This window comes from Daphnia pulicaria, chromosome 1 (genome assembly GCF_021234035.1).
Source record: "Daphnia pulicaria isolate SC F1-1A chromosome 1, SC_F0-13Bv2, whole genome shotgun sequence".
NCBI lineage: Eukaryota > Metazoa > Arthropoda > Branchiopoda > Diplostraca > Daphniidae > Daphnia > Daphnia pulicaria.
The window spans coordinates 31,495,433-31,520,212 of record NC_060913.1 but is presented as its reverse complement, the minus strand read 5'-3'; the positions used below and the strand labels follow the sequence as shown (position 1 = coordinate 31,520,212).

General features: G+C 39.4%; 2 protein-coding genes and 1 pseudogene across 8 annotated transcripts; all 3 read left to right on the top strand.

Moving 5' to 3' along the window:
* Nucleotides 1-1,270: 1,270 nt before the first annotated feature.
* Nucleotides 1,271-24,686, top strand: LOC124340812 (zinc finger protein 184-like). Of its 7 annotated transcripts, none has more exons than XM_046793516.1 (13): nucleotides 1,273-1,379; nucleotides 20,679-20,965; nucleotides 21,025-22,567; nucleotides 22,631-22,731; nucleotides 22,800-22,970; nucleotides 23,051-23,322; nucleotides 23,379-23,443; nucleotides 23,511-23,570; nucleotides 23,647-23,721; nucleotides 23,862-24,042; nucleotides 24,106-24,198; nucleotides 24,263-24,325; nucleotides 24,395-24,686. In XM_046793516.1, the coding sequence occupies exons 1-13, from the start codon at nucleotides 1,354-1,356 to the stop codon at nucleotides 24,557-24,559; spliced, it is 3,102 nt and encodes a 1,033-aa protein (XP_046649472.1). In that variant the 5' UTR covers nucleotides 1,273-1,353; the 3' UTR covers nucleotides 24,560-24,686. The 7 variants fall into 7 exon arrangements, with proteins under 7 accessions (XP_046649517.1, XP_046649472.1, XP_046649461.1 ...); XM_046793505.1 differs by having other exon boundaries at nucleotides 22,800-22,982; XM_046793543.1 differs by having other exon boundaries at nucleotides 1,332-1,409; nucleotides 22,800-22,982.
* On the top strand, nucleotides 1,387-4,651 carry LOC124340996 (myoneurin-like). The gene is made up of 12 exons (XM_046793865.1): nucleotides 1,387-1,759; nucleotides 1,834-2,266; nucleotides 2,365-3,159; nucleotides 3,237-3,334; nucleotides 3,415-3,671; nucleotides 3,740-3,804; nucleotides 3,863-3,922; nucleotides 3,986-4,060; nucleotides 4,137-4,157; nucleotides 4,237-4,283; nucleotides 4,363-4,425; nucleotides 4,510-4,651. The coding sequence occupies exons 1-11, from the start codon at nucleotides 1,468-1,470 to the stop codon at nucleotides 4,398-4,400; spliced, it is 2,181 nt and encodes a 726-aa protein (XP_046649821.1). The 5' UTR covers nucleotides 1,387-1,467; the 3' UTR covers nucleotides 4,401-4,425; nucleotides 4,510-4,651.
* On the top strand, nucleotides 5,217-14,198 carry LOC124340899 (annotated as a pseudogene).
* Nucleotides 24,687-24,780: the final 94 nt, after the last annotated feature.

The window sequence follows — 24,780 nt, the reverse complement described above, 5'->3', positions numbered from 1 at the left end:
GATCCACGTAGATCTTGAGCTAGTTCGGAGGTGATCCCAACCAAATCCTCCTCGACCTCCTCGGGAATGGTTTCCAGATTTGATTTTATCCAGCGAACTGCCCACGTGTAGGTCTTGGCCTGAGGAATTGCAACAACCGGCTTAGTCTCACGATTGATAGGTATACCCGCCGGTAGAATTACGCAGTTGCATTTCATACCACAAGACAGTCCATCAGACTTTTTCAGATGATGATTTTCGGGCGATTTTCCTCCTGCTTGTGAATTCTGCATCAACCGTACTGGGATATTAGATTTCCGATTGACCAGGACGCGCTTCCGGAAGTTGCTGGCCATAGCATCGCCGGAACTGATCGGTTTATTCCGTGGGACGGCTGGAAGATTACCAGAATGCGTCACCTCTTTGATGGCATTTCGAGGACGCGAATCAGTACGATGCAACGATTTAACCCGAACAGGAATTTTTGAGGCATTTTCACACCAGTGAAAAAAGATGACGTTATCGTCGGTATTGGCCTGTTCTTTTGTCGCTGGTTTGACTTTGGTGGAAAAAGTGCCCCCCTGTTTCCTTACGGGTATCTTCGATGGTAATGGGCATCTCGGTGTTAATAATGTCGAGAATTTTGAGACGGACAGACTTTGGTCATTGTCACGAGGCTCAACTTTAGACAACCTTCGGACAGAAAAAGGTACTGCACGACTCTCGATGTTGGGGTACGCCTTTTTCGTACCAGGTAAAGGCTTCGGTGTTGATGAAAAACAACTTTTGAAAGACATTTTCAACTTTGATTGCGATAGCATAAGCTCGATATAATACTTGTTTGCTCACTTTCTTGGAACTGCTAAAATTCAAGGAAATAATTCTGCTCCACTGAATAGTTGGATGAATTTGGAAAGAGGTCTTATATCTATTGCCCAACCTGGATATGCATGTGCAGTGATAACTTTTCGCTCTCTTTCGAACTTTTTATAAATGATTTCAATCAGCAGCATTTTTATTTGTCGATAAACGTATTCAAAATAATATTTCAAACATAATTCCATATTCAAAAATTATATCAAGTTATTTTATAATTACAATTTTTGAATTATTAAGAGAGAATCGCAAAGAGTTGGCTCTAGATTTATCTTTGCCGGGCTTTTTTGGTTCGTGCACAATATGTCCAGTGTTGCTGTGTTTAATTTTTTCTTGCATTAAGAATTAAATAAATTAAAAATTATATATTTAGTTCATTTTAATTACGCAGTAGGAATAAAATAAATAACGTCAAAATAGAAATGAGTCATAGAGTCAATTACACATAACAGAAATAAGTAAAATATTGTAGCGTTGTAGAAAAAAAGTCGTCTGCTGATGTATGTAAATGGAAAGCAATTCGAGTGAGTTTTTTTTTCTAAACACAAGAAAAGGTTGGGAAAAGTGATTAGCTAATTTGTGACTTTGTGTGCTTTTCATAATCATTTAAAGATGGATACTAAATGTTATGTTGAGGGTTGCAAATCTGGACATGAACCATGCAAAGAAACATTGTACTTTTTCAAGCCAAAAGATAAGAACACTGTCGAGCTTTGGGAGAAATTTATAGGTCGAAAAGACCTAAAGCTGGAAACAATTCATTTGGTTTGTCACAAACACTTTGAGGAGGCAAATATTATCAAATATTATATATTATCTGGCCAGGCAAATAATGACAGACCACTGCCTCGTGAGAAACCCTGTGTAAAGCTTGCTGCTGGTGCAGTACCTACCCTTTTAACTGGTGAGTGAGTATATAATATAGTGTAATGTAATCTTACTTTTCTAATTGAGATATATTTTTATTTCATTTTAAAGGAAAGATAGTAACAAAAGTATATCCCTCAAAGATGGTTTTGGCAAGTTTACCACCAACAGTTACCATTCCTCAAGTAGTTCAAAAAAGTGTTCAGCGTGAGTTTCCCCAGACTTTAATTCTCAGACCAGTTCCAAGAGAAAAGGTCTTAAATTCCAAGGATGCTGTCATCAGACCAATTGTGATTAACAAAACAATGAATTTACTTCAAAGCAATGCTGTCCAAATGTTGCAAAAGGTGCCACCAACAGCTCAACAAATTACAACCCAGCAACCTTTAGCAAACTGCCAGACTGCTCTCAATCAGCAGACTCCACCTGTGCGACCTGTTATTCAAAGAATAGGCAATAATACTGCTCAAAAATTGGGAAAAGTCTCATCAGCACCTCGTCAAAACTTTTTGAATCCAAAAGAAGCGACCCTCCCATTTTCGTGGTTTGTTTTTTATTTGTATTTATTTTCTTATATCAAAAATAATTTTTTTAAAACATCTTTTTTCTTTCCCTCTTCAATTATCCCTTCCTCGTTTTCAGGTTTTGGCAAGAAGGAAGTCTAAAGGAACAAGAATTCATTTGCTCAAAATTCAAATGGTTGGATGAAAACAAGTTCGAGTACACCAAAACTGTCATCATCAACGGAGACACACGCACCCTTCGTTACTTCCTTCGAGGTCAGGAATTCCTAAGCGTAACTCCGTCTCCATTCTCAACAGTCAATCAGCTTATCGATCGTTTGCGAGTTTATGACCAAATTCCCGAGTGCATGGGCTATCCAGAACCGAAATCGCAAAAAAATTCCTCATCGTCAAATCTACAGGCTAAAGAAAATGGTGAAACCCGGTCGAAAAATTGTCTCTTGTTGGGTTCCAAGAAAAGCAATTCTTGTCGAAAATGCATTGAAGATGCTAATCAATTTAAAGAGAATGTTCCTAGGCAGACATCAAATAGATCGAAGAAATCTTCCAACACTCAAACCACGTGTCAAGTCGCATCAGAATCACCTATTACGCATTCAAACGTTGATGAAAACCATGAAGAATCTACCGATTGTATTATTCTTACGGATCTTAGTTACGGAGCAATGAATCCTCAGCTTGCACGAGATAAAAGATCAGTCGACAGAAGTGTAGAATCTCATAACGGAGAAATCCATCAACTGGAAGGACCAACTGTGCAAAATAAAACTAAAAAGCCGAAGGTATCAAAACGTGAAGATGACGAAAATGACATAAATGACCTGGAGCTGGCGCAGCACTTTTTGAAGAAGGAACTAATTCGAAAAAAAACGCTTAGGCGACATATCCAGCGGGATTTAGTGAATCACAAAAAGTATTATCCTTGTAGAATTCGTCGTTAGAAATCTAAGTAAAGTGAAGTAAATAAACTTACTTCTTTTTTCTTTCCAGGCACAAAGAAATGGCTCGTTCTATTTTAAAGGCAGCGGAAAAATTGAAACAAATAATGGCCGAAAAAGCAAAACGACCTCGTGTCAAATATGTTCGCCGTAAGATCAACTCGATATTTAATTGTTTAATTCTAAAAAAAAAATGCGATTAAAAAAGTGGATTGCTTCTCTTTTTCCAGCCTTAATGCCATGCGAGAAATGCGGTAGAATGGTAAGGGTTGCGCGAATGAAATTACATCTTAAAATGCACGATGGATACAAGCCCCACGTGTGCGAAGTATGCGGCCGAGGATTTGCTAATAAATCAAGTCTCAAAGTCCACTCTCGCTTCAATCATCTCGGAGTGCCTAAACCCTTCATGTGTAGCACTTGCGGCCACATGTGTTCAAATAAGAAAACATTGGAAATTCACGAAATGACTCACACCGATGCAAGGGTAATTAAGTAATTCAATGCAAAAGCTGTTGTTATACTATATTTTTCAAAAATTTCGTTGCTTTCCAGCCGTTTTCATGCTCAATTTGCGACAAGACATATCGATCAAAAAACAGTCTTCGGAGACACAAAAGGTGACTTAATTTTGTCAAAGTATTTTTAAATCATGGCCAAGTTTTAAACCCTTGAAAGATCTCATACAGGCGAAAAGCCCTACACGTGCACAGTTTGTTCAAAGTCGTATTCTCACAGGTATATTTGCACTTTATACCGAATAATTGTTGATTGTGTGTGTACTACATTATTTTATTACAGTAAATCCCTTAAGAAACACTTTAGCAGACATCATGAAAATGTGGGACCTGACGGCATCATCGATCCACATATAGGGTATACATTATTTTGACAGATAAAAATTATCAAAGATTGTTTAATATTTATTTCTAAACTTATCTTCGGAAACTAGGTATACGCCAAGGAAAGCTGGGTAGGTTTTATTGATTTTGCAATTTGCAAAAAATGTACTATTGATGTATTATTGTATCGTATGAAAATTTTGTCTATAGTACTTGCGATAAACGTCACTCGTGCACCATTTGTGGAAAAGCCTTCAGTGAGAAGTACTTATTTTAATCTTACAATTTGTTTAAGACAATTTTTTGTTACCAACCAATTCAATATTGTCTCATTAGACCATCATTATTTAAACACGTCAAAAGATGTCACGTAAATGGAAATCAAGGACCACTGACACGGTAATCGTTTGAAAAATAACAAAAACAAATTAGAACCAAGGTTTTTCATTAATTTTTTCTAACATAAATTTTTTTTTTGTGCAGAAACATAGTCCCACGTTATCGCTGCGAGTTTTGCCAACAAAAATTTTGCCGCGTCCTGGCTTTTGAGAGACACCGTGCGACTCATACGGGTGCTTCTGTTGGCGTTCCTTGTGGGCAACCCGACTGTGATTTTATGTACTCATGTCTCAAAGAGCTTAAGGTATACGAGGGTATTTCATCAAACTAATGTGCTAGATTGAAATTTCCCCTGTTTGATTGAATGCATAGGAACATTTGGTTGCACGTCATCCCGAGAAAGTATTTCATTGCGAATTGTGCGACAAACTTTTCTTGACGCAATTGAATCTAACTCTCCATCAGGTAACATTCGAAATGTCTCAAAATAATGTTAATGTGTGTTTTAACCTTATTTTAACGTTGGTTAATTAGACTGTGCACAATCCAGCGCAAGGATTTCAGTGTACCTCTTGCCCTTTAAGAACGCCGACTATGGTATGAAGACATTTTTTTCTACTTTTGAAGTCCAGATTGCTAACTATTGTTTTATTATTATAATTTTATTTTCTAAAGCAAGCTCTATTGAGACACGAAAAAATTCATATGCGGGAAAGAAATCAAGAATGAATCAATGAATGGCTGAATGAAGTGAGAATAAAAAAGAAACTGTGAAATTAAAAGTTAACCCCGATACTGAGTTTTCTTTTAAATAGTACTCGATTGCAATTTAAATAATTTAAGTTTCGAAAAAAAATTACGCGGCGTTAAAATCGATTTGTTACTTTTGAATGAATATGCACCGCTCTGACACCACTGGTGGCGCATATTCACTTGTTTACCTTTTTGTTAAGAGCATGTTAACACTTTATACAGTCGTCATAGAAACGCAGTTTTTCTCATATAACTTCAATTAATCTCCTCAATTAACACAAGTAATTGTTATTTTTTCTATTAATGTGAGTATACTTGCGAATAGTTGCTCTGGTAAGAAGGTTAGAAGATAGATATTATACAGCCATGTCTAGACAAGTTGGCAAAATAGTAAAGAATCTATCATAATTTCTTTATAGGATGAGTGCCACATGCTGTTATGTTTTGGGTTGGCAAATCTGGATATGCCTCATGCAAAGAAAAAGTTCACTTTTTCAAACCAAAAAATATAAAGGTAGTGAAATAGTGGAAGAAAGCCATGGGTTGTAACCTGATGCTGAATTTATTGCAAGCTGAATGTTTTATTTGTAAAACAACATTCAGTTTGCAACAAACAATTTCAGGATGCAGATATTATCCTCGATTTTATCTTGGGGAAATCATTTGAGGGTAAAATTGGGCCAGTAGTTACAAATTATCTGTTGGAAACTTATTGATGAGACTGTAGGCCTACTGGACTTACACTTACCAAAACTTTTACTTGGTAATTTTTTTTATATTCCTAGCAGTTTAAAATGTTTTAACTCTATACAGTTTTCTTCTTTTGAAACTTTATAGGGAAACCTGTTACAAAAATCAAACCACACAAAGAAGGGTTTTTACAAAGAACTGCTTTAACGGAATTTACTATTCTTATTTGTGAATCCAATATTTCTAATCAGCATGCATCTCTTACAATTAAAATTCTATAAAAGCCAAACCTTAATCCCAAGCAGGGGTATTGAAGACCCTCTGCATACCCCTACCCCAAGGATGTGGCCTTATTACCATTATCATGGTTCTGGCAACAAGGAAGTTTACAGAAACAAAAGTCCGAGTTTTCAACGATAAGTGAGCTTTACATTTACATGATGCTTTTTGATGACGCACAATTATGCATTTTTAAAAATCCTGGGTTTTCGTGCAATTCGTGCATTTTTTCAGAAAAATCAAAGTGTTCTCAAACCGCAGGACAATAAGACGTTGTTCCGCCTATTTAGTTCCGAAAAGAATATACGACGACTTCAACAGTATAGGTTATGTTTTATTGTTATCGGTAGTATGCTTATTGCTTTTGCTGGTTAACCCATTGGCTCCACGCATTTATCTCCCATGTTAGCTCCTTATTACGAGCCCGCACTGTTCGGTCTCTTGGTCTCTGCCATAGGATCGCATATGTCACACCTTTACCCAAGATTCACCTTAAAGGCGCTGTAAGGCTATAGGGACTATAACCATTTATCGATGTGGTGGTGGATTAATGGGTGTGCGTTCCCCATCGCCGTGTCAGCCCGGAGCCTGTTTACCTGAAGACCATTGGTACTTAGCCAAGACAGCGTCCTGGAAGTAGGAACTGCTACTCCACACCACTACCACACCGAGTAATTTAAGTATTTTATTTACATCTAAACGTCATCAATTTTATTATTACTTGTTTCTTTTAGTGCCTTGTTGTGTTATCTTCCATATTAGAAAACGGTACGGTAACACCAACACGAATTGTAGTTTATAACAGAACTATTCAGCATAGATCCTGGGACAATAAAGATATGCTGAGATTGTCAGTCAGAAGTCATTTGGGTAAGCCGGTATTCTATGTTGTGTGCTATATACGTTCCATCGGGTCAGTCAGTCGACCCACTGCATGCCAGACTGCCAGTGGTGATGAAACCAAATCTCTTTCTTCCTCTCTACAGTACAGCTCTGAGACTGATTCTATGTTTATAAATGTTCACTGAAAAATCATTATTGAACCTAATGGTTGAGGTATGGACAAGACGTCATCCATGTGTGATATGAAACATATGTATACATGTCATTGTTATTAATAGTCGTCGCGAATTTTAGTTATGGTTAATTTTAAACTTCAGTGAATTCTCAGCTAAGAAAGTAAAAATCGTATTCTTTTATATTATTCCACCAGGTGTCAAGGGCTCCTACGTCCTCTTACAATCGCCTTTGAGTTTCCCAGGGAATCATAATCAATGCTCGCGTCCACTTTCCCGCCAACATTTTGGTCGAATTCTCTCCCTCCGACAGCCTAGTCGGAATCGAATACTCCCACCGAAAAGAAACCCTGTCCTACCTATTCACCAGCGAAACTGATGTCGCTTTCATGTGGGACAAAGACGATTCGAAGCCTCTTTCCTACTTCAAGGATATACTTCCTCGAGTGCGAATCCAAAGCTTATTGGTAACCCGTGGCGAGCAATTCCGCAAAGATCATTTTTAAAGCCTAGATTTATAATTATTTGACGAATTTCAAAAGAATTAATCTTCCTAACAGGACAAGTCGTTCGTGAAATCTTCAACGAAATCTTGGGCAGTGAATCCAACGTCAAAGTTTACAACTGCGAGACTTAAACCGGCAAGGCCTCCATCCACATCACCAAGGTAATGTACCAATCCTTCAAGTTCAAGCCATCGGAAATCAACGCGCTCTGACAGTAGCGTGCTCGGTTTCCTCGTAGGGATTTATGCAAATGTACCAAAAATACTAACGTACCATGCAGTTCCCAACCATTGACGCCTACTCCACGAAGACTCTGAAATTCTGGTTTTTGCTAAAAACAGATTTAATTTCGACCACAAATTTAACCAGATGTACAGGAGGGAAAAAGGGGGGGGGGCAAACACGTAATATCAGCTTACGAATTTACGATCCCTGCTTTAGATATTATTGCTTGAGCTTCAGTTAGTTTAACGGTGAGCGGCCGACCTAACAAGATTTAATGTATAAAGACAAGTAGTGCTAAGTCCACTTTGAAGCAATAGTTTTCGCTTCGATACGCTGTAAATTGACGTGATCTAGCAGTTCAAACCTTAAATTTCAATGCATAATAGTAGAACCTGGATTTGCGATTTCATGCAACTAGCGGGTGGGAAACTTCTATGTCAAATTATAATCGATAATATCACAATCATAATAGCCTACCCTACGCGTTGGCGAGAGTTGGCCAAAGTGATGTTAACACAAAATATCTTTTTACGTCATAGGTTGACCCTTGATTAGTAAAACGAGCTTGAGACGTGAATGTCACCTTGACGCATTATTAAAATTAATTGCATTTTCTTACTCTTGACATTTAATATAGTATATTTATGCTAACCAAAAACTAATCTCATTAGCGAAATTTTGTCGGGTCCAGATTTGTTATCCAGCGAACTGCCCCCGTGTAGGTCTCTCCAACTGCTGCTGGTGAATTCTGCATCAACCGTACTCGGATGTTAGATTTCCGATTGACCAGAACGCGCTTCTGGAAGTTACTGGCCATAGCATCGCCAGAACAGATTTGTTTATTCCGTGGGACACTAGGCACATTCAACTCATTTGCTGTCCATATATATGGACAGAGCATTTGTGATGATTATGGGGAAAACTTGATCGTGGATATGAATTACAGAAATAATTATATGGAAGTATACCCGATTATACCATCATATAGTATAAGTCTGCCGCGTCCAGCTCAAAGTTTTAAAATAAGTTTTGAGCACGGAACGGTGAGTTGATTCCCTTTTTAATTGTTTGTTTGTTTCAGTATGTTTTTGTTTTTTTTATCGAGTAAAGAAAGTTTGTAATTTAAAACATTTAAGAACAGAAACCGACTGCGTTTAGCGGGGAGAACCCTTGTATTAAGAAACATGACATATAAGAAAAGAAAATAATTCGATTGAAGTTCAAGTGTACCTCAAGCTTTCTGACACCTACAAAATGTAATAACTGTGTTTAAAATCTGAGGGAAGGTCACTTGGTAAAATGAAATCACCTGGATGCAACTGCAATCCATTAGCAAATAGTTTCATTCGAATCCTACGTCCCTGAATTTGTAAGCCAGTACGACAGAGGAGCATCGCTTTGAAAGCATCGCCTGAATTGCAGAAAAGAACCGATGCCTTTCCAGTGTATAGACCATTTCCATCCACAAACATACTGAAGAAAGACACAGGCCCAAGGGGTCCGCAACTCAAATTTACTACAATAAAAAAGGTAAAAAAGCAAAAAAAAGTGAAAAAAGGAAAAAAAAAGGAAATTTACTTTACGTGCTAAAAGAAGGGCGCGCGCGAACGAACCCCCCCTCCTCCCCATCCCCTCCCTACCCTTTTATTTTCGCTTGAAGGAAAGCCTATCTCAAAAGTAAAAAAGGAAAAATAAAGCAAGGAAAAAGGAAAAAAAATAAAAAGTAAATTTGAGTTGCGGACCCCTTGCACAGGCCCAACTAGATTTTCGAAGAAGGCTACGATTTTCTCGCCTGGTGCTGTATAAGGCAAGTTTGATAGTCGAATGTATTCCACGTAGTGCTCGTTCATTTGCTGGGGGTATAACAAACTTTCGTGCTCAATTTCAGACGATAAGCACTCAAACTGTAGATGATGATTTCTTTGATGGAAGATGCACTTCATTATGCAAATTAATGGAAGCACCTTTGGGAATAGGGATGGACCCAATTATTTGTGATGTGAATGTATCAGATTCTTATGGAAGAACAGCTTTGCATTATGCAGCAGAACAGGGACATGCTGATATTATTGATGTGCTTCTGGTAGCTGGATCTTTTGTGAATGCCATGACATTTGGAAACGAAAAAGTATTTCAAAACATTTTCGAGATAGATTGTTTGGTTTCTCTAAATGTTTTGAATCTTTTAGGTGATTTTGATTCAAGAGCAAATGTCCAAGAATCGTATGATTGTTGAGCAGGATAGGAAAGGAAACAGTCTTGCCAAGTCACCAGCAGTACCCATGGAACGAAGACGCGTACCAACGTAATTATGAACAAAGGAAAATACTATTTGAAGCAAAATAGTTTTCAAGATGTAAGTTGACGCAGAAAATACTCTTATTGGTAACCCAGACTTTCATACAGACTATTTATTTTCTAGGATATTCCTGTAGTCATTGCATTCAAAGCCATGGGTATTGTGTCAGATCAAGAAATAGTCCAAATGATCGGTACAGATGACCATGTGATGACTTCGTTTGCACCTTCGTTAGAAGAGTGCGTTCGAGCGTCTATATTTACACAACAGCAAGCATTAAAGTACTCAATGCTGTATTAATTGTAACTTGTACAAACATTTGTTAATCTTTGTATTAATTTTTAAACAGCCATTTGGCAAAGAAATTGCGTCAAAAACGATTTTTTGGGGGTCCGAAGAAAACGCCCTTGGATGAGGCGAGAGAAGCCCTTGCCGAAACAGTTTTAGCTCATGTTCCCGTAAGAGCCTTTCCTTATAACCCTTTCTGTAATCTCCTTTTAATACCTTGTTCTTTCAAACAGGTCGTTAATTTCAACTTTAAAGCTAAAGCTATGTATTTAGCCCTGATGATTCGTCGAGTGATCCAAGCAGAAAGAGACCCAACATCGGTCGACGATCGCGATTATTATGGAAATAAGCGTTGCGAGCTGGCCGGTTCGCTCATTTCTCTTTTGTTCGAAGATTTGTTCAAACGCATGAACTTTGAGCTGAAGTCAATCGCCGATAAGAATATTCCAAAAGTTAAAGCAGCTCAGTTTGACGTGATTAAACATATACGAATAGATACCTTAACTCTAGGACTGGAGAACGCCATTGCTACGGTAATACTATCACAATTATTTGTATTTATCTTCCCTAATTTACTTGTTTTTCTTTTTCTTTTAGGGAAATTGGACCATCAAACGTTTCCGGATGGAAAGACAAGGTGTCACTCAAATGCTTTGTCGCCTATCGTACATTTCTGGCCTTGGAATGATGACTCGCGTCAATTCACAGTTTGAAAAAACACGTAAAGTGTCCGGACCGCGTTCTCTTCAACCATCGCAGTGGGGTAAAAATCTTTATCGATACTTGTTATGAAATTTAGTCATTTCTTTTTATTCATAATATTTGTTCTTTAGGGATGTTATGTCCTTCCGACACCCCTGAAGGAGAGGTAACAACATGTCTTGATAAAATTAGCAAATTTAGACATTTTCGTTTTAACGTCTGGCGTATTGTAGGGTTGCGGATTGGTCAAAAATTTGGCTCTGATGACTCACATAACAACTGAAGCCGAAGAAGAACCAATCATCAAAATTGCGCAGAATATGGGCGTCGAAGATATTAACCTTTTCAGTGGCGAGGAAATTAGTGACCCAAGCATCTACACAGTTTTCCTTAATGGTATGCAATCGCATCCTTTTTAAAAGAATTATTTGTTACATTTTTGTCATTTTAGGTAATATTCTTGGCTTGGTCAAGGACTACCTGCGGTTAATCCGTTACTTTAAACTGGCTCGTCGCCACGGCTTCATTAATGCGTTTGTGTCCATCTACCCGCACTTCCTTACTCGATCTGTTTACATCAGTTGTGATGGTGGTCCTTTGTGTCGGTAAGATTACCAAAATGTTAAGTTTCTCAACAGCTTATTATAATGTTAATCTTTCTTTTTAGTCCCTACATCATCGTCAGGCAAGGAAGACCAGCCGTAACGGAACATCATATGCAAGAACTTGCCGATAGCTTTCAGACCTTTGAGGATTTCATTCACGACGGACTAGTAGAATATTTGGATGTCAATGAAGAAAACGACAGCAACATTGCTGTTTACGAATCAGATATCATCGAAGAAACGACCATCTTGAAATAGAGCCGTTTACCTTGCTAGGCGTCTGTGCTGGTCTGATTCCGTATCCTCATCACAATCAAAGTCCCCGTAACACTTATTACCAGTGCGCCATGGGAAAACAAGCGATGGGAACTATCGCTTGCAACCAACGAAATCGAATCTATGGGCTTCTCTACAATTTGGTTTACCCCCACAAGCCGATGGTTAAAACCCGGACGATTAAAATGGTCAATTTCGAGAATATTCCTGCTGGGCAAAACGCCATGGTCGCTGTCATGAGCTATTCTGGTTTCGATATTGAAGATGCTACTGTTTTGAACAAAGCCTCTTTGGATCGAGGTAATTCTATGCCAAGTTGTTTGCCCTCCATTTGCTAATGTCTATATTTGTTCGAGTTCAGGTTACGGTCGCTGTATCGTTTACAAAAATGCAAAATGTGTGTTGAAAAGATACGATAATGCAACCTCGGATCGTGTCAACGGTCCTATGATTGATCCAGTAACCAAGAAACCTGCCTGGAAACATGAAATCATTGACATCGATGGTTTCGCTTGCGTTGGTCAACCTGTTCTACCTAAGCAGGTATTTCTTTACGCCCTTTATGGTAAACTGTGTATTGAATACATTTTATACGGCAGGTTTTGATTAACAAAATTATGCCGACTGTTCCTGCGGTTGTCGTTACTGCTGGAGTGCCAGCAGCACCTGCTCCATTGCCGGAGTATCGAGATGTGCCAATTACGTAGGGTTCTACTTTGAACTTGGTTCTTTTCTTCTTTAGTTAAATATTTTAAAATTTAGTTATAAAGGTCCGATTCCGTCATACGTTGAAAAAGTTATGTTCTCGTCTAATGCCGAAGAGGCGAACATTATAAAAATTCAGTTGAGACAAACTCGTCGACCTGAAATCGGCGACAAGTTTAGTAGTCGGCACGGCCAAAAAGGAGTTACTGGTAAACTATCTTGTAAGGATTTGAAGAAGCTGTATTTAAAACTCTTGTTTGTTTTTTTCTAGCGCTTGTTGCGGAGCAAGAAGACTTGTCATTCACTGAGCTTGGAATTTGCCCGGATGTAATCATGAACCCTCACGGTTTTCCTTCTCGAATGACAGTGGGTAAGCTGATTGAACTCTTAGCTGGCAAAGCAGGTCTTATGGAAGGCAAGTTTCACTACGGCACAGCATTTGGTGGATCCAAGGTATTAATTATTTATCGGAATTTGTTCTTTTCATGTCACGTCTTTTAACTTTTTAGGTCCAAGATGTGAGTGAAGAATTGATGGAGCACGGATTCAATTACCAAGGGAAAGAGTGTATGACGTCTGGTACAACAGGGGATCAATTAACGGCGTATATCTATTTCGGACCGGTAATCTTCAGCAAAATAATTTTATCTCCATTTATTTTATCAACTGTTTTGCCTCTTTTTCTTTGTCAAGGTCTACTATCAAAAGTTGAAGCACATGGTGATGGACAAGATGCACGCACGTTCTCAGGGACCCAGAGCCATTCTTACTCGGCAGCCGACAGAGGGTCGAGCCCGCGACGGTGGACTTCGTCTTGGTGAGATGGAACGCGATTGCCTGATCGCATACGACTCAAGGTTTGACATTCCTCTCATTCATCAAGTTGTGTCAACTACAAGTAAGATTTATTTTTTTTATTTTATAGTATGCTGATTTTGGAGCGTTTGATGATTTCGAGTGATGCTTTTAATGTCGATGTCTGCAATAAGTGCGGACTGATCGGTTATTTCGGATGGTGCCATTTCTGCCGGTCAAGCGCTTCTGTCTCCTTGCTCCGCATTCCTTACGCCTGCAAACTTCTCTTTCAGGAGCTTCAAGCCATGAACATAGCCCCCCGTCTTAAACTAGACAAGTACTTTGACTGAACCTGGGTTAATGTTGCTTTGGAAGTTTGCTAAAATTACAACAGTTAAATCTAAATTTTTTTCACGGGGATTCATGAAGCCTAGCCGAACTAATGTAACATAGAAGAAAAGCAGGGCCATACGTCGTTGCAACAAGATCTGGTTTCTTTTTTTGTCGCAACTTACCGTCAGCTTGCTTCGACTGTGATAACAATTGTAAATTCTAAAGGGGACTCGGGTCCCCAAAGTTTTAAAATAAGTCATGAGCACGGAACGGTGTGTTGATTCCCTTAATGGTTTGATCGTTAATTTTTTTTTGTTTTTTATGACTTATGAATTAAAGAAAGTTCGTAATTTAAAACATTAAAGAACAGAAACCGATTGCGTTTAGCGGGGAGAACCCTTGTATTAAGAAACATGACATATTTTTTTCTATTTCAGCATATATACAATCACAATCTGTACAGGGGGGGGGGGGGGAGATTCAGAGGAGTGTTAGTGATGGATAGTTTTTTTTTCAGTTAGGTGGTTTAGAAGCGATTTTTTACCGGCCTGTCCTCTTGCCCTTCCCGCCGGCCCGGAGCCGCATGTTTTGGTGCGACCGTCCGGAGCGATGGAAAAGACCTTTCAAAACATACCACCGTTTATAGGCGCAGAATCGAAAGTAGAAAAGAGGCGGGAAATAATAACACGACACACACCTCCCCTCTTGCCGTCCCCGCCAGCCCAGAGCCGCATATTTTGGTGCGGCCGCCCGGAGCGGCAGGAAACGACCCCTCAAGACATACCACCATTTAGGGGTGCAGAATTGAGGGTAGAGAAGAGGCATGAATGATAAAAAAAGAAGTTGGCAATGAAGACATAAGAAAAGAAAATAATTCTATTGAAGTTCCAGGGTACCTCGAGCTCTCTGACACCTACAGCATATAATAACTTGCGTCGAAACCTGAGGCTAGGTCGCTTGGTAAAATAAATTGACCCGGATGCAGTTCCAATCCATCACCAAAGAGTTTCATTCGAATCCTACGTCCCTGGATTTGTAAGCCAGTGCGACAGAGGGACATCGCTTTGAAAGCATCGCCAGTATTACAAAAAAGTAATGATGCCTTGCCCGTGTACATACCGTTTTCATCCAGAAACATGCTGAAGTACCGCACAGGCCCAACTAGATTTTCAAAGAAGGCTACGATTTTCTCGCCTGGTGCTATATAAGGCAAGTTTGATATTCGAATGTATTCCACGTAGTGCTCGTTCATTTGCTGGGAGTTTAACGAATTTTCTTTCTCAATTTCAGACGGTGAGGTGTGGCGTCGGGGATGAACCTCTGTTGATTCAGGTGCTTCATTACTCGAGTTTATTTGTCCACCAGAGACGTCCATATCAGCAGGTTCGATGCAAGTGTCTGGAGTTATCATTCCATTATTATCAGGTATGCTATTAACCATGTCCATATTGTCTAAGTCGATTACGATCTCCGGCAATGAGGGGTCAGAAGGCGGAACAAATGGAAAATCCTGTATCGTCGAAATGAGATCGATCTCGCCTGCGTTGGCGGTTGCCTGTTCAGGCAGTAAAGACTTGTTTAGTTTCTCTATTCGCCTCTTTTCCCGTCTCCTGGCAGCCAAATCGAAGTTCTTTTTCGCCTTTTTGGCTTTCTTCTTAGCTGCCCTAATTTCATCTTGTGTTGGCGATAATACAGTAGTTTCGATACTAACTGCTTTCTCCAACAATACAGTTTGCTCAGCTTCATCCGTCGATAAAAGAGGCATATCCAACAATCCAGTTTGCTCAGCTTCATCCGTCGATAAAAGAGGCATATCCAACAATCCAGTTTGCTCAGCTTCATCCGTCGATAAAAGAAGCTTATCCACCAATCCAGTTTGCTCAGCTTCATCCGTCGATAAAAGAGGCATATCCAACAATTCACTTTGCTCAGCTTCATCCGTAGATGATAAAAGTCTTTGCGCTGCATCGCGCCGTTTTTTCTCCTTCTTGCGTCGATTTGTCCGTTGGTTGACTTTTTGCTTTCGAGTCAAGGGTGGCTTCGTCTCGTCAGGGAATGAACTGGTTTCATCCGTCGATAAAAGAAGCTTATCCACCAATCCAGTTTGCTCGGTTTCATCCGTCGATAAAAGAGGCATATCCACCAATCCAGTTTGCTCGGTTTCATCCGTCGATAAAAGAGGCATATCCACCAATCCAGTTTGCTCGGTTTCATCCGTCGATAAAAGAGGCATATCCAACAATCCAGTTTGCTCAGCTTCATCCGTCGATAAAAGAAGCTTATCCACCAATCCAGTTTGCTCAGCTTCATCCGTCGATAAAAGAGGCATATCCACCAATCCAGTTTGCCCAGCTTCATCCGTCGATAAAAGAGGCATATCCAACAATCCAGTTTGCTTTGTTTCATCCGTCGATAAAAGAAGCTTATCCACCAATCCAGTTTGCTCGGTTTCATCCGTCGATAAAAGAGGCATATCCAACAATCCAGTTTGCTCAGCTTCATCCGTCGATAAAAGAAGCTTATCCACCAATCCAGTTTGCTCAGCTTCATCCGTCGATAAAAGAGGCATATCCAACAATTCACTTTGCTCAGCTTCATCCGTAGATGATAAAAGTCTTTGCGCTGCATCGCGCCGTTTTTTCTCCTTCTTGCGTCGATTTGTCCGTTGGTTGACTTTTTGCTTTCGAGTCAAGGGTGGCTTCGTCTCGTCAGGGAATGAACTGGTTTCATCCGTCGATAAAAGAAGCTTATCCACCAATCCAGTTTGCTCGGTTTCATCCGTCGATAAAAGAGGCATATCCAACAATCCAGTTTGCTCAGCTTCATCCGTCGATAAAAGAAGCTTATCCACCAATCCAGTTTGCTCAGCTTCATCCGTCGATAAAATAGGCATATCCAACAATCCAGTTTGCTCAGCTTCATCCGTCGATAAAAGAAGCTTATCCACCAATCCAGTTTGCTCAGCTTCATCCGTCGATAAAAGAGGCATATCCAACAATCCAGTTTGCTCAGCTTCATCCGTCGATAAAAGAGGCATATCCACCAATCCAGTTTGCCCAGCTTCATCCGTCGATAAAAGAGGCATATCCAACAATCCAGTTTGCTTTGTTTCATCCGTCGATAAAAGAAGCTTATCCACCAATCCAGTTTGCTCGGTTTCATCCGTCGATAAAAGAGGCATATCCAACAATCCAGTTATCTTTGTTTCATCCGTCGATAAAAGAGGCATATCCAACAATCCAGTTTGCTCAGCTTCATCCGTCGATAAAAGAAGCTTATCCACCAATCCAGTTTGCTCAGCTTCATCCGTCGATAAAATAGGCATATCCAACAATCCAGTTTGCTCAGCTTCATCCGTCGATAAAAGAAGCTTATCCACCAATCCAGTTTGCTCAGCTTCATCCGTCGATAAAAGAGGCATATCCAACAATCCAGTTTGCTCAGCTTCATCCGTCGATAAAAGAGGCATATCCACCAATCCAGTTTGCCCAGCTTCATCCGTCGATAAAAGAGGCATATCCAACAATCCAGTTTGCTTTGTTTCATCCGTCGATAAAAGAAGCTTATCCACCAATCCAGTTTGCTCGGTTTCATCCGTCGATAAAAGAGGCATATCCAACCATCCAGTTTGCTCAGCTTCATCCGTCGATAAAAGAAGCTTATCCACCAATCCAGTTTGCTCAGCTTCATCCGTCGATAAAAGAGGCATATCCACCAATCCAGTTTGCCCAGCTTCATCCGTCGATAAAAGAGGCATATCCAACAATCCAGTTTGCTTTGTTTCATCCGTCGATAAAAGAAGCTTATCCACCAATCCAGTTTGCTCGGTTTCATCCGTCGATAAAAGAGGCATATCCAACAATCCAGTTTGCTCAGCTTCATCCGTCGATAAAAGAAGCTTATCCACCAATCCAGTTTGCTCAGCTTCATCCGTCGATAAAAGAGGCATATCCAACAATTCACTTTGCTCAGCTTCATCCGTAGATGATAAAAGTCTTTGCGCTGCATCGCGCCGTTTTTTCTCCTTCTTGCGTCGATTTGTCCGTTGGTTGACTTTTTGCTTTCGAGTCAAGGGTGGCTTCGTCTCGTCAGGGAATGAACTGGTTTCATCCGTCGATAAAAGAAGCTTATCCACCAATCCAGTTTGCTCGGTTTCATCCGTCGATAAAAGAGGCATATCCAACAATCCAGTTTGCTCAGCTTCATCCGTCGATAAAAGAAGCTTATCCACCAATCCAGTTTGCTCAGCTTCATCCGTCGATAAAATAGGCATATCCAACAATCCAGTTTGCTCAGCTTCATCCGTCGATAAAAGAAGCTTATCCACCAATCCAGTTTGCTCAGCTTCATCCGTCGATAAAAGAGGCATATCCAACAATCCAGTTTGCTCAGCTTCATCCGTCGATAAAAGAGGCATATCCACCAATCCAGTTTGCCCAGCTTCATCCGTCGATAAAAGAGGCATATCCAACAATCCAGTTTGCTTTGTTTCATCCGTCGATAAAAGAAGCTTATCCACCAATCCAGTTTGCTCGGTTTCATCCGTCGATAAAAGAGGCATATCCAACAATCCAGTTATCTTTGTTTCATCCGTCGATAAAAGAGGCATATCCAACAATCCAGTTTGCTCAGCTTCATCCGTCGATAAAAGAAGCTTATCCACCAATCCAGTTTGCTCAGCTTCATCCGTCGATAAAATAGGCATATCCAACAATCCAGTTTGCTCAGCTTCATCCGTCGATAAAAGAAGCTTATCCACCAATCCAGTTTGCTCAGCTTCATCCGTCGATAAAAGAGGCATATCCAACAATCCAGTTTGCTCAGCTTCATCCGTCGATAAAAGAGGCATATCCACCAATCCAGTTTGCCCAGCTTCATCCGTCGATAAAAGAGGCATATCCAACAATCCAGTTTGCTTTGTTTCATCCGTCGATAAAAGAAGCTTATCCACCAATCCAGTTTGCTCGGTTTCATCCGTCGATAAAAGAGGCATATCCAACCATCCAGTTTGCTCAGCTTCATCCGTCGATAAAAGAAGCTTATCCACCAATCCAGTTTGCTCAGCTTCATCCGTCGATAAAAGAGGCATATCCAACGATCCACGTAGATCTTGAGCTAGTTCGGAGGTGATCCCAACCAAATCCTCCTCGACCTCCTCGGGAATGGTTTCCAGATTTGATGTTATCCAGCGAACTGCCCACGTGTAGGTCTTGGCCTGAAGAATTGCAACAACCGGCTTAGTCTCACGATTGATAGGTATACCCGCCGGTAGAATTACGCAGTTGCATTTCATACCACAAGACAGTCCATCAGACTTTTTCAGATGATGATTTTCGGGCGATTTTCCTCCTGCTTGTGAATTCTGCATCAACCGTACTGGGATATTAGATTTCCGATTGACCAGGACGCGCTTCCGGAAGTTGCTGGCCATAGCATCGCCGGAACTGATCGGTTTATTCCGTGGGACGGCTGGAAGATTACCAGAATGCGTCACCTCTTTGATGGCATTTCGAGGACGCGAATCAGTACGATGCAACGATTTAACCCGAACAGGAATTTTTGAGGCATTTTCACACCAGTGAAAAAAGATGACGTTATCGTCGGTATTGGCCTGTTCTTTTGTCGCTGGTTTGACTTTGGTGGAAAAAGTGCCCCCCTGTTTCCTTACGGGTATCTTCGATGGTAATGGGCATCTCGGTGTTAATAATGTCGAGAATTTTGAGACGGACAGACTTTGGTCATTGTCACGAGGCTCAACTTTAGACAACCTTCGGACAGAAAAAGGTACTGCACGACTCTCGATGTTGGGGTACGCCTTTTTCGTACCAGGTAAAGGCTTCGGTGTTGATAAAAAACAACTTTTGAAAGACATTTTCAACTTTGATTGCGATAGCATAAGCTCGATATAATACTTGTTTGCTCACTTTCTTGGAACTGCTAAAATTCAAGGAAATAATTCTGCTCCACTGAATAGTTGGATGAATTTGGAAAGAGGTCTTATATCTATTGCCCAACCTGGATATGCATGTGCAGTGATAACTTTTCGCTCTCTTTCGAACTTTTTATAAATGATTTCAATCAGCAGCATTTTTATTTGTCGATAAACGTATTCAAAATAATATTTCAAACATAATTCCATATTCAAAAATTATATCAAGTTATTTTATAATTACAATTTTTGAATTATTAAGAGAGAATCGCAAAGAGTTGGCTCTAGATTTATCTTTGCCGGGCTTTTTTGGTTCGTGCACAATATGTCCAGTGTTGCTGTGTTTAATTTTTTCTTGCATTAAGAATTAAATAAATTAAAAATTATATATTTAGTTCATTTTAATTACGCAGTAGGAATAAAATAAATAACGTCAAAATAGAAATGAGTCATAGAGTCAATTACACATAACAGAAATAAGTAAAATATTGTAGCGTTGTAGAAAAAAAGTCGTCTGCTGATGTATGTAGATGCATTTAATGCAAAGCAATCTGATGGGAAGCTGAAAAATCAAATATGTTTTGAATTAGAGATTCGAGTGACGAACACAAGAAAAGGTTGGGAAAAGTGATTAGCTAATTTGTGACTTTGTGTGCTTTTCATTTCAAGATGCATAGTAAATGTTATGTTCAGGGTTGCAAATCATGAACCATGTAAAGAAACATTGTACTTTTTCAAGCCAAAAGATAAGAACACTGAAGCTTTGGAAAAAATGTATAGGTCAAAACTCAAAAAGACCTAAAGCTGGATACAATTATTCATTTATTTTGTCTCAAAATATCAAAGGATGTGTCATTGTTATTTCTCTTCAATGTTTAACTCTTTGTTTATTTTTGTTTGTGTTTGATGTAGGATGAGTGCCAAATGCTATGTAAAGGGTTGCAAATCTGGATATGAATCATGCAAAGAAAAAGTACATTTTTTCAGACCTAAGGAAGAGAAAACAGTACACCTTTGGCAGAAATTTATTGGTCGGAATGATCTGAAACTCGAAAAGTTTCACTCAGTTTGTCACAAGCACTTTGATGATGCAGATATTGTAAAAACAACAACTGTTCGGGGTAAAGATAGACCAACAGTAGTTAGTGATTCATTACCTTGGCGGCTTGTAGGTGGAGCCATCCCCAAACATTATCTTGGTAAGTAAACAATATGTTTGAACATTTTTTTGATTTATTATAATTTCCTTTTTCTACAGGGAACTATGTGCAACAATTTAGGAAAATTGCTGTGAGGACATTGGCTCTTAAGGATGGGGCAACTACTACTGTGCCTGAAATCATTGTTTTAGATGAAGTCACTGTGAACCCACCAAAAGCGAACCACAGCAGTGTAGAACCTATTCTTCCTGAGAGATCTCCAGGTGTTCCAAAGAAAACCCACAGTAACAGAAAAGAATCTCTAGTGCCATCTTCATCACCAAGGGTGCAGTTAGAAAAAAATAGTAGTCAAAACATTGAAGAATATGACAATTTAACATTGAAAATCACCTTAAATCCTAAAGAAACGGTCCTTCCACTTTCAACATCAACCATAGGAAATTTTATAAAATTGGCACATCCAATCAGAAGTAATTTAACAAGACCAACATCTCAAGTTCCTGTTAGTTATGAGATCAGAAATACCCCTCAAAACAAGCAACAGTCATCAATTAACCAAGTTTTGCAACAAAGTGTCACTTCACTTAATCAAGGTCCCTCGCCACAGGTTTCACAACAAGAACTAATATTAAGACCTATTTTACCGACTGCTGAAGATTTTGGTCAAGTCAAACTCGCTGTTTCACGCCGGGAATTGTTAAACCCTAAAGAAGCTATCCTTCCTCCATCATGGTCCTGGCAAGAATGTTTTCTTCAGAAAAAACAATTGATTTGTTCCAAGTTTAAATGGCTAGATGAAAACAACTTCGAGTACACCAAGTCCATAATAGTGGGCGAGTACGCATATGTCAGTGATATGAGTATTTCTACACATACTGTTCGTTATTTCGTCCGAGGTCGACAAGTTTTCCCCAAAACTCTCAAGTATCAATGCTCAACGGTCAGTGAACTCACCACGTTATTGAAGTTTTACGACGACATTCCAGAGTGTCTCGGCTATTCTGATCCGAAATTACTTGGATCCTCACCACCTTTAAATCCTCCGCAAACTAATCGGTCGAAAAATTGTCTGTTGCTTGCTTCGGAGAGAAGCAATTATTGCACCGAATGTCTATCAATAATGCCTCAAACAATTAAACGAAGCTTAGTGAAAAACAGCAACAACATATCCAATTCAAGTAATCTTCCTTCAACAAATGTAAATGTTATTGGACCGTGCAACACGATAACTCCAGTTGACCTAAGCGCGGACCCACTTCTGATACCAATCGACAGTTGTAATATTTGTGAAATCGGTGAGGACGAATTGACCGTCGAAAATAGACCAAATGAAGATTATCGTGGCGACGATCCGAGTGAACCAAACGCCCAGAATCATGGGGGATCGCATAGTGAACTCAGTGACTTGGAAAGTGAAGATTCGTCTAGTGTTATCATTGAATCAGATAGTGAATACTCACCGGATGGAATTGTGGAGTCAGACAGTGAATATTCGCTAAATGGAAGCAGCAGCATTGAAAATGAAATTGACGTAGATGACGACGGCGATTTTGCTTTGGCGCAGTGCTATTTGCAGAATGAAGTTGTGATAAAACGACGATTTCAAAGGAAATATCTGCGGTATTCATGGATGCTCAACAAGTAATTATAACATTTTGTCATTGCAAATTGCAGTTTTTAACAGACTATTTAATGTGTTTACAGGAGAAAAGAAATAGCTCGTTCAATTCTAAAGGCATCGAAAGAACTTGAGCAGAAATGTCGAAATGAAACACTAAGGCTCCCAGCTACCAAGAAATCTGGCCGTAATTTTTCAGCATTTGTTTCTTTTTTTCTGAACTGTAATCCCTGATCAACTTTGTTCTTCTGTTAGCCAAAAAACAGTGCAACGAGTGCGGCAAAATGATTCACGCCAAGGGATTTCAAGATCATCTGAAAATGCACAGTGGAATCAAATCTCATTTGTGTGAACAATGTGGTCGAGCGTTTGTGTTTAGATCTAACCTAAACTCTCACATTCGGTTGAATCATCGTGGAGAGGAACGTACGAAACCCCGTAATTTTTCAGCATTTGTTTCTTTTTTTCTTAACTGTAATCCTTGATCAACTTTGTTCTTCTGTTAGCCAAAAAACAGTGCAACGAGTGCGGCAAAATGATTCACGCCAAGGGATTTCAAGATCATCTGAAAATGCACAGTGGAATCAAATCTCATTTGTGTGAACAATGTGGTCGAGCGTTTGTGTTTAGATCTAGCCTAAACTCTCACATTCGGTTGAATCATCGTGGAGAGGAACGTACGAAACCCCTCAAAAAGTTCGTGTGCAGCACTTGTGGACATACTGTAAGTTCGAAACAACGTTTGGGTAATCACGAAAGGATCCATGCAGATGAAAGGGTAACAGTAATTTTATCTTATTTATTGGAAGGAGATTAATAAAAATTATTTTATAGCCATTCGAGTGTAAATACTGTGACAAGAAATTTCGAGAGAAAGGAACTCTTGTTCGCCATATTCGGTAACATCTATCTATTTTTCAACTTAAAAATTTAATTCGTGTGCATGATCGCAATTCTTTTTAACAGTACCCATACAGGCGAGAGACCCTTTGGATGCAATATTTGCGGAAAATCTTATCGTTCAAGGTGATATGAACATTATCGTACTTACGTCTGTCTATTATTTGCTAAACCGCTTTTATGTTCTGGACGATCCCATTAGATCCGCCTACGTCCTCCACTATAAGAGTAGACATGAAACGAAGGAAAATGAAATAGTAAAGGGACAGGTTGAAGAGTAAATTTTTTTTTTTTTAATTTTTAAATTTAGTAAACGAAAACAGTATTTCATTTCTTTTTTTTATTGGTTGTAATAGCTATTGTTTAAGCAGAAATTGTCCGTAAAATTGTTCCACATAATTTCTTTAACTTACTTAGTTTCAGCCTAAGGAAACGCGTCAAAATCGATTATCGCTGCGAGTACTGTGGAAAAGAATTTTGTCAGGGACGAATGTTGGCTTACGAAAAGCACCTTACCACTCACACTGGAATTCCTGCAGCTATTCGTTGCACACAGCCAGACTGTGAATTCACTTACTCGAATTTGATGCAGCTCAAGGTATTGTGTAAAATCACTACTTACATCAGAAAAATGGGCTAAAATATTTTGAAAATATCATAGGAACACATGCTGTCACAACATCCCGAAAAAGCATACACTTGTGACGTTTGCAAGAAAATTTTTCTGACGAAGCAGATGCTGACGGATCATAAGGTACAATTTAAGTTTTCCGTAGTTTTATTTAATGTATAAACAATTTTTCGTTTCATCAATATAGTCTATGCATGACCCATCTCGAGGTTATCAGTGTTCTTATTGTCCTGTAAAGTTGACAGTTAAGGTGAGTTAAGTTTAATTATTTTTTATTGTACAAATTTGACATTTTGTTTTTTTCTGTTACTGGAAATAGGGAAGTCTGATTGCACACGAAAAGCGCCATACCCGTGAAACTCCGCACGAATGTACCTTTTGCGAAATGCGTTTCCATAGCACTTACTTGCTGCAGATTCACTTGCGCACTCATCAGCCTAGTCAGCTCAAAAGAAAGCGATATAGAAAACCGGTTGAAAAGTAATTGATTCCGGCTGCCGCGATATCGGTCGACGCCTATGTTGAATTTCTGAAAATGCTGAAACTGTTTTTCTGCTGTCCAGATTTTGGAATACCAAATTTGGAATACAAAGATACTTTCTGATTCTTAATGTTCGAATAATCATCAATAATGTCACATGTAATCATGGTCATAGAGGAGATGGTACAGCCAATATCTTAAAGATTTACAAAAACTTGACAGGG

What these genes read in the sequence shown, in the direction of transcription:
- LOC124340812 (XM_046793505.1), top strand. Translation starts at nt 1,354, where the DNA reads ATGTATGTAAATGGAAAGCAATTCGA. An exon ending in CATCCCCAAACATTATCTTG is followed by an intron (nt 20,966 to 21,024) that starts GTAAGTAAACAA and finishes CTTTTTCTACAG; the next exon opens with GGAACTATGTGCAACAATTT. An exon ending in AGATGCTGACGGATCATAAG is followed by an intron (nt 24,199 to 24,262) that starts GTACAATTTAAG and finishes TCATCAATATAG; the next exon opens with TCTATGCATGACCCATCTCG.
- LOC124340996 (XM_046793865.1), top strand. Translation starts at nt 1,468, where the DNA reads ATGGATACTAAATGTTATGTTGAGGGTTGCAAATCTGGACATGAACCA. An exon ending in TCGTGTCAAATATGTTCGCC is followed by an intron (nt 3,335 to 3,414) that starts GTAAGATCAACT and finishes CTCTTTTTCCAG; the next exon opens with CCTTAATGCCATGCGAGAAA. An exon ending in TGACTCACACCGATGCAAGG is followed by an intron (nt 3,672 to 3,739) that starts GTAATTAAGTAA and finishes GTTGCTTTCCAG; the next exon opens with CCGTTTTCATGCTCAATTTG.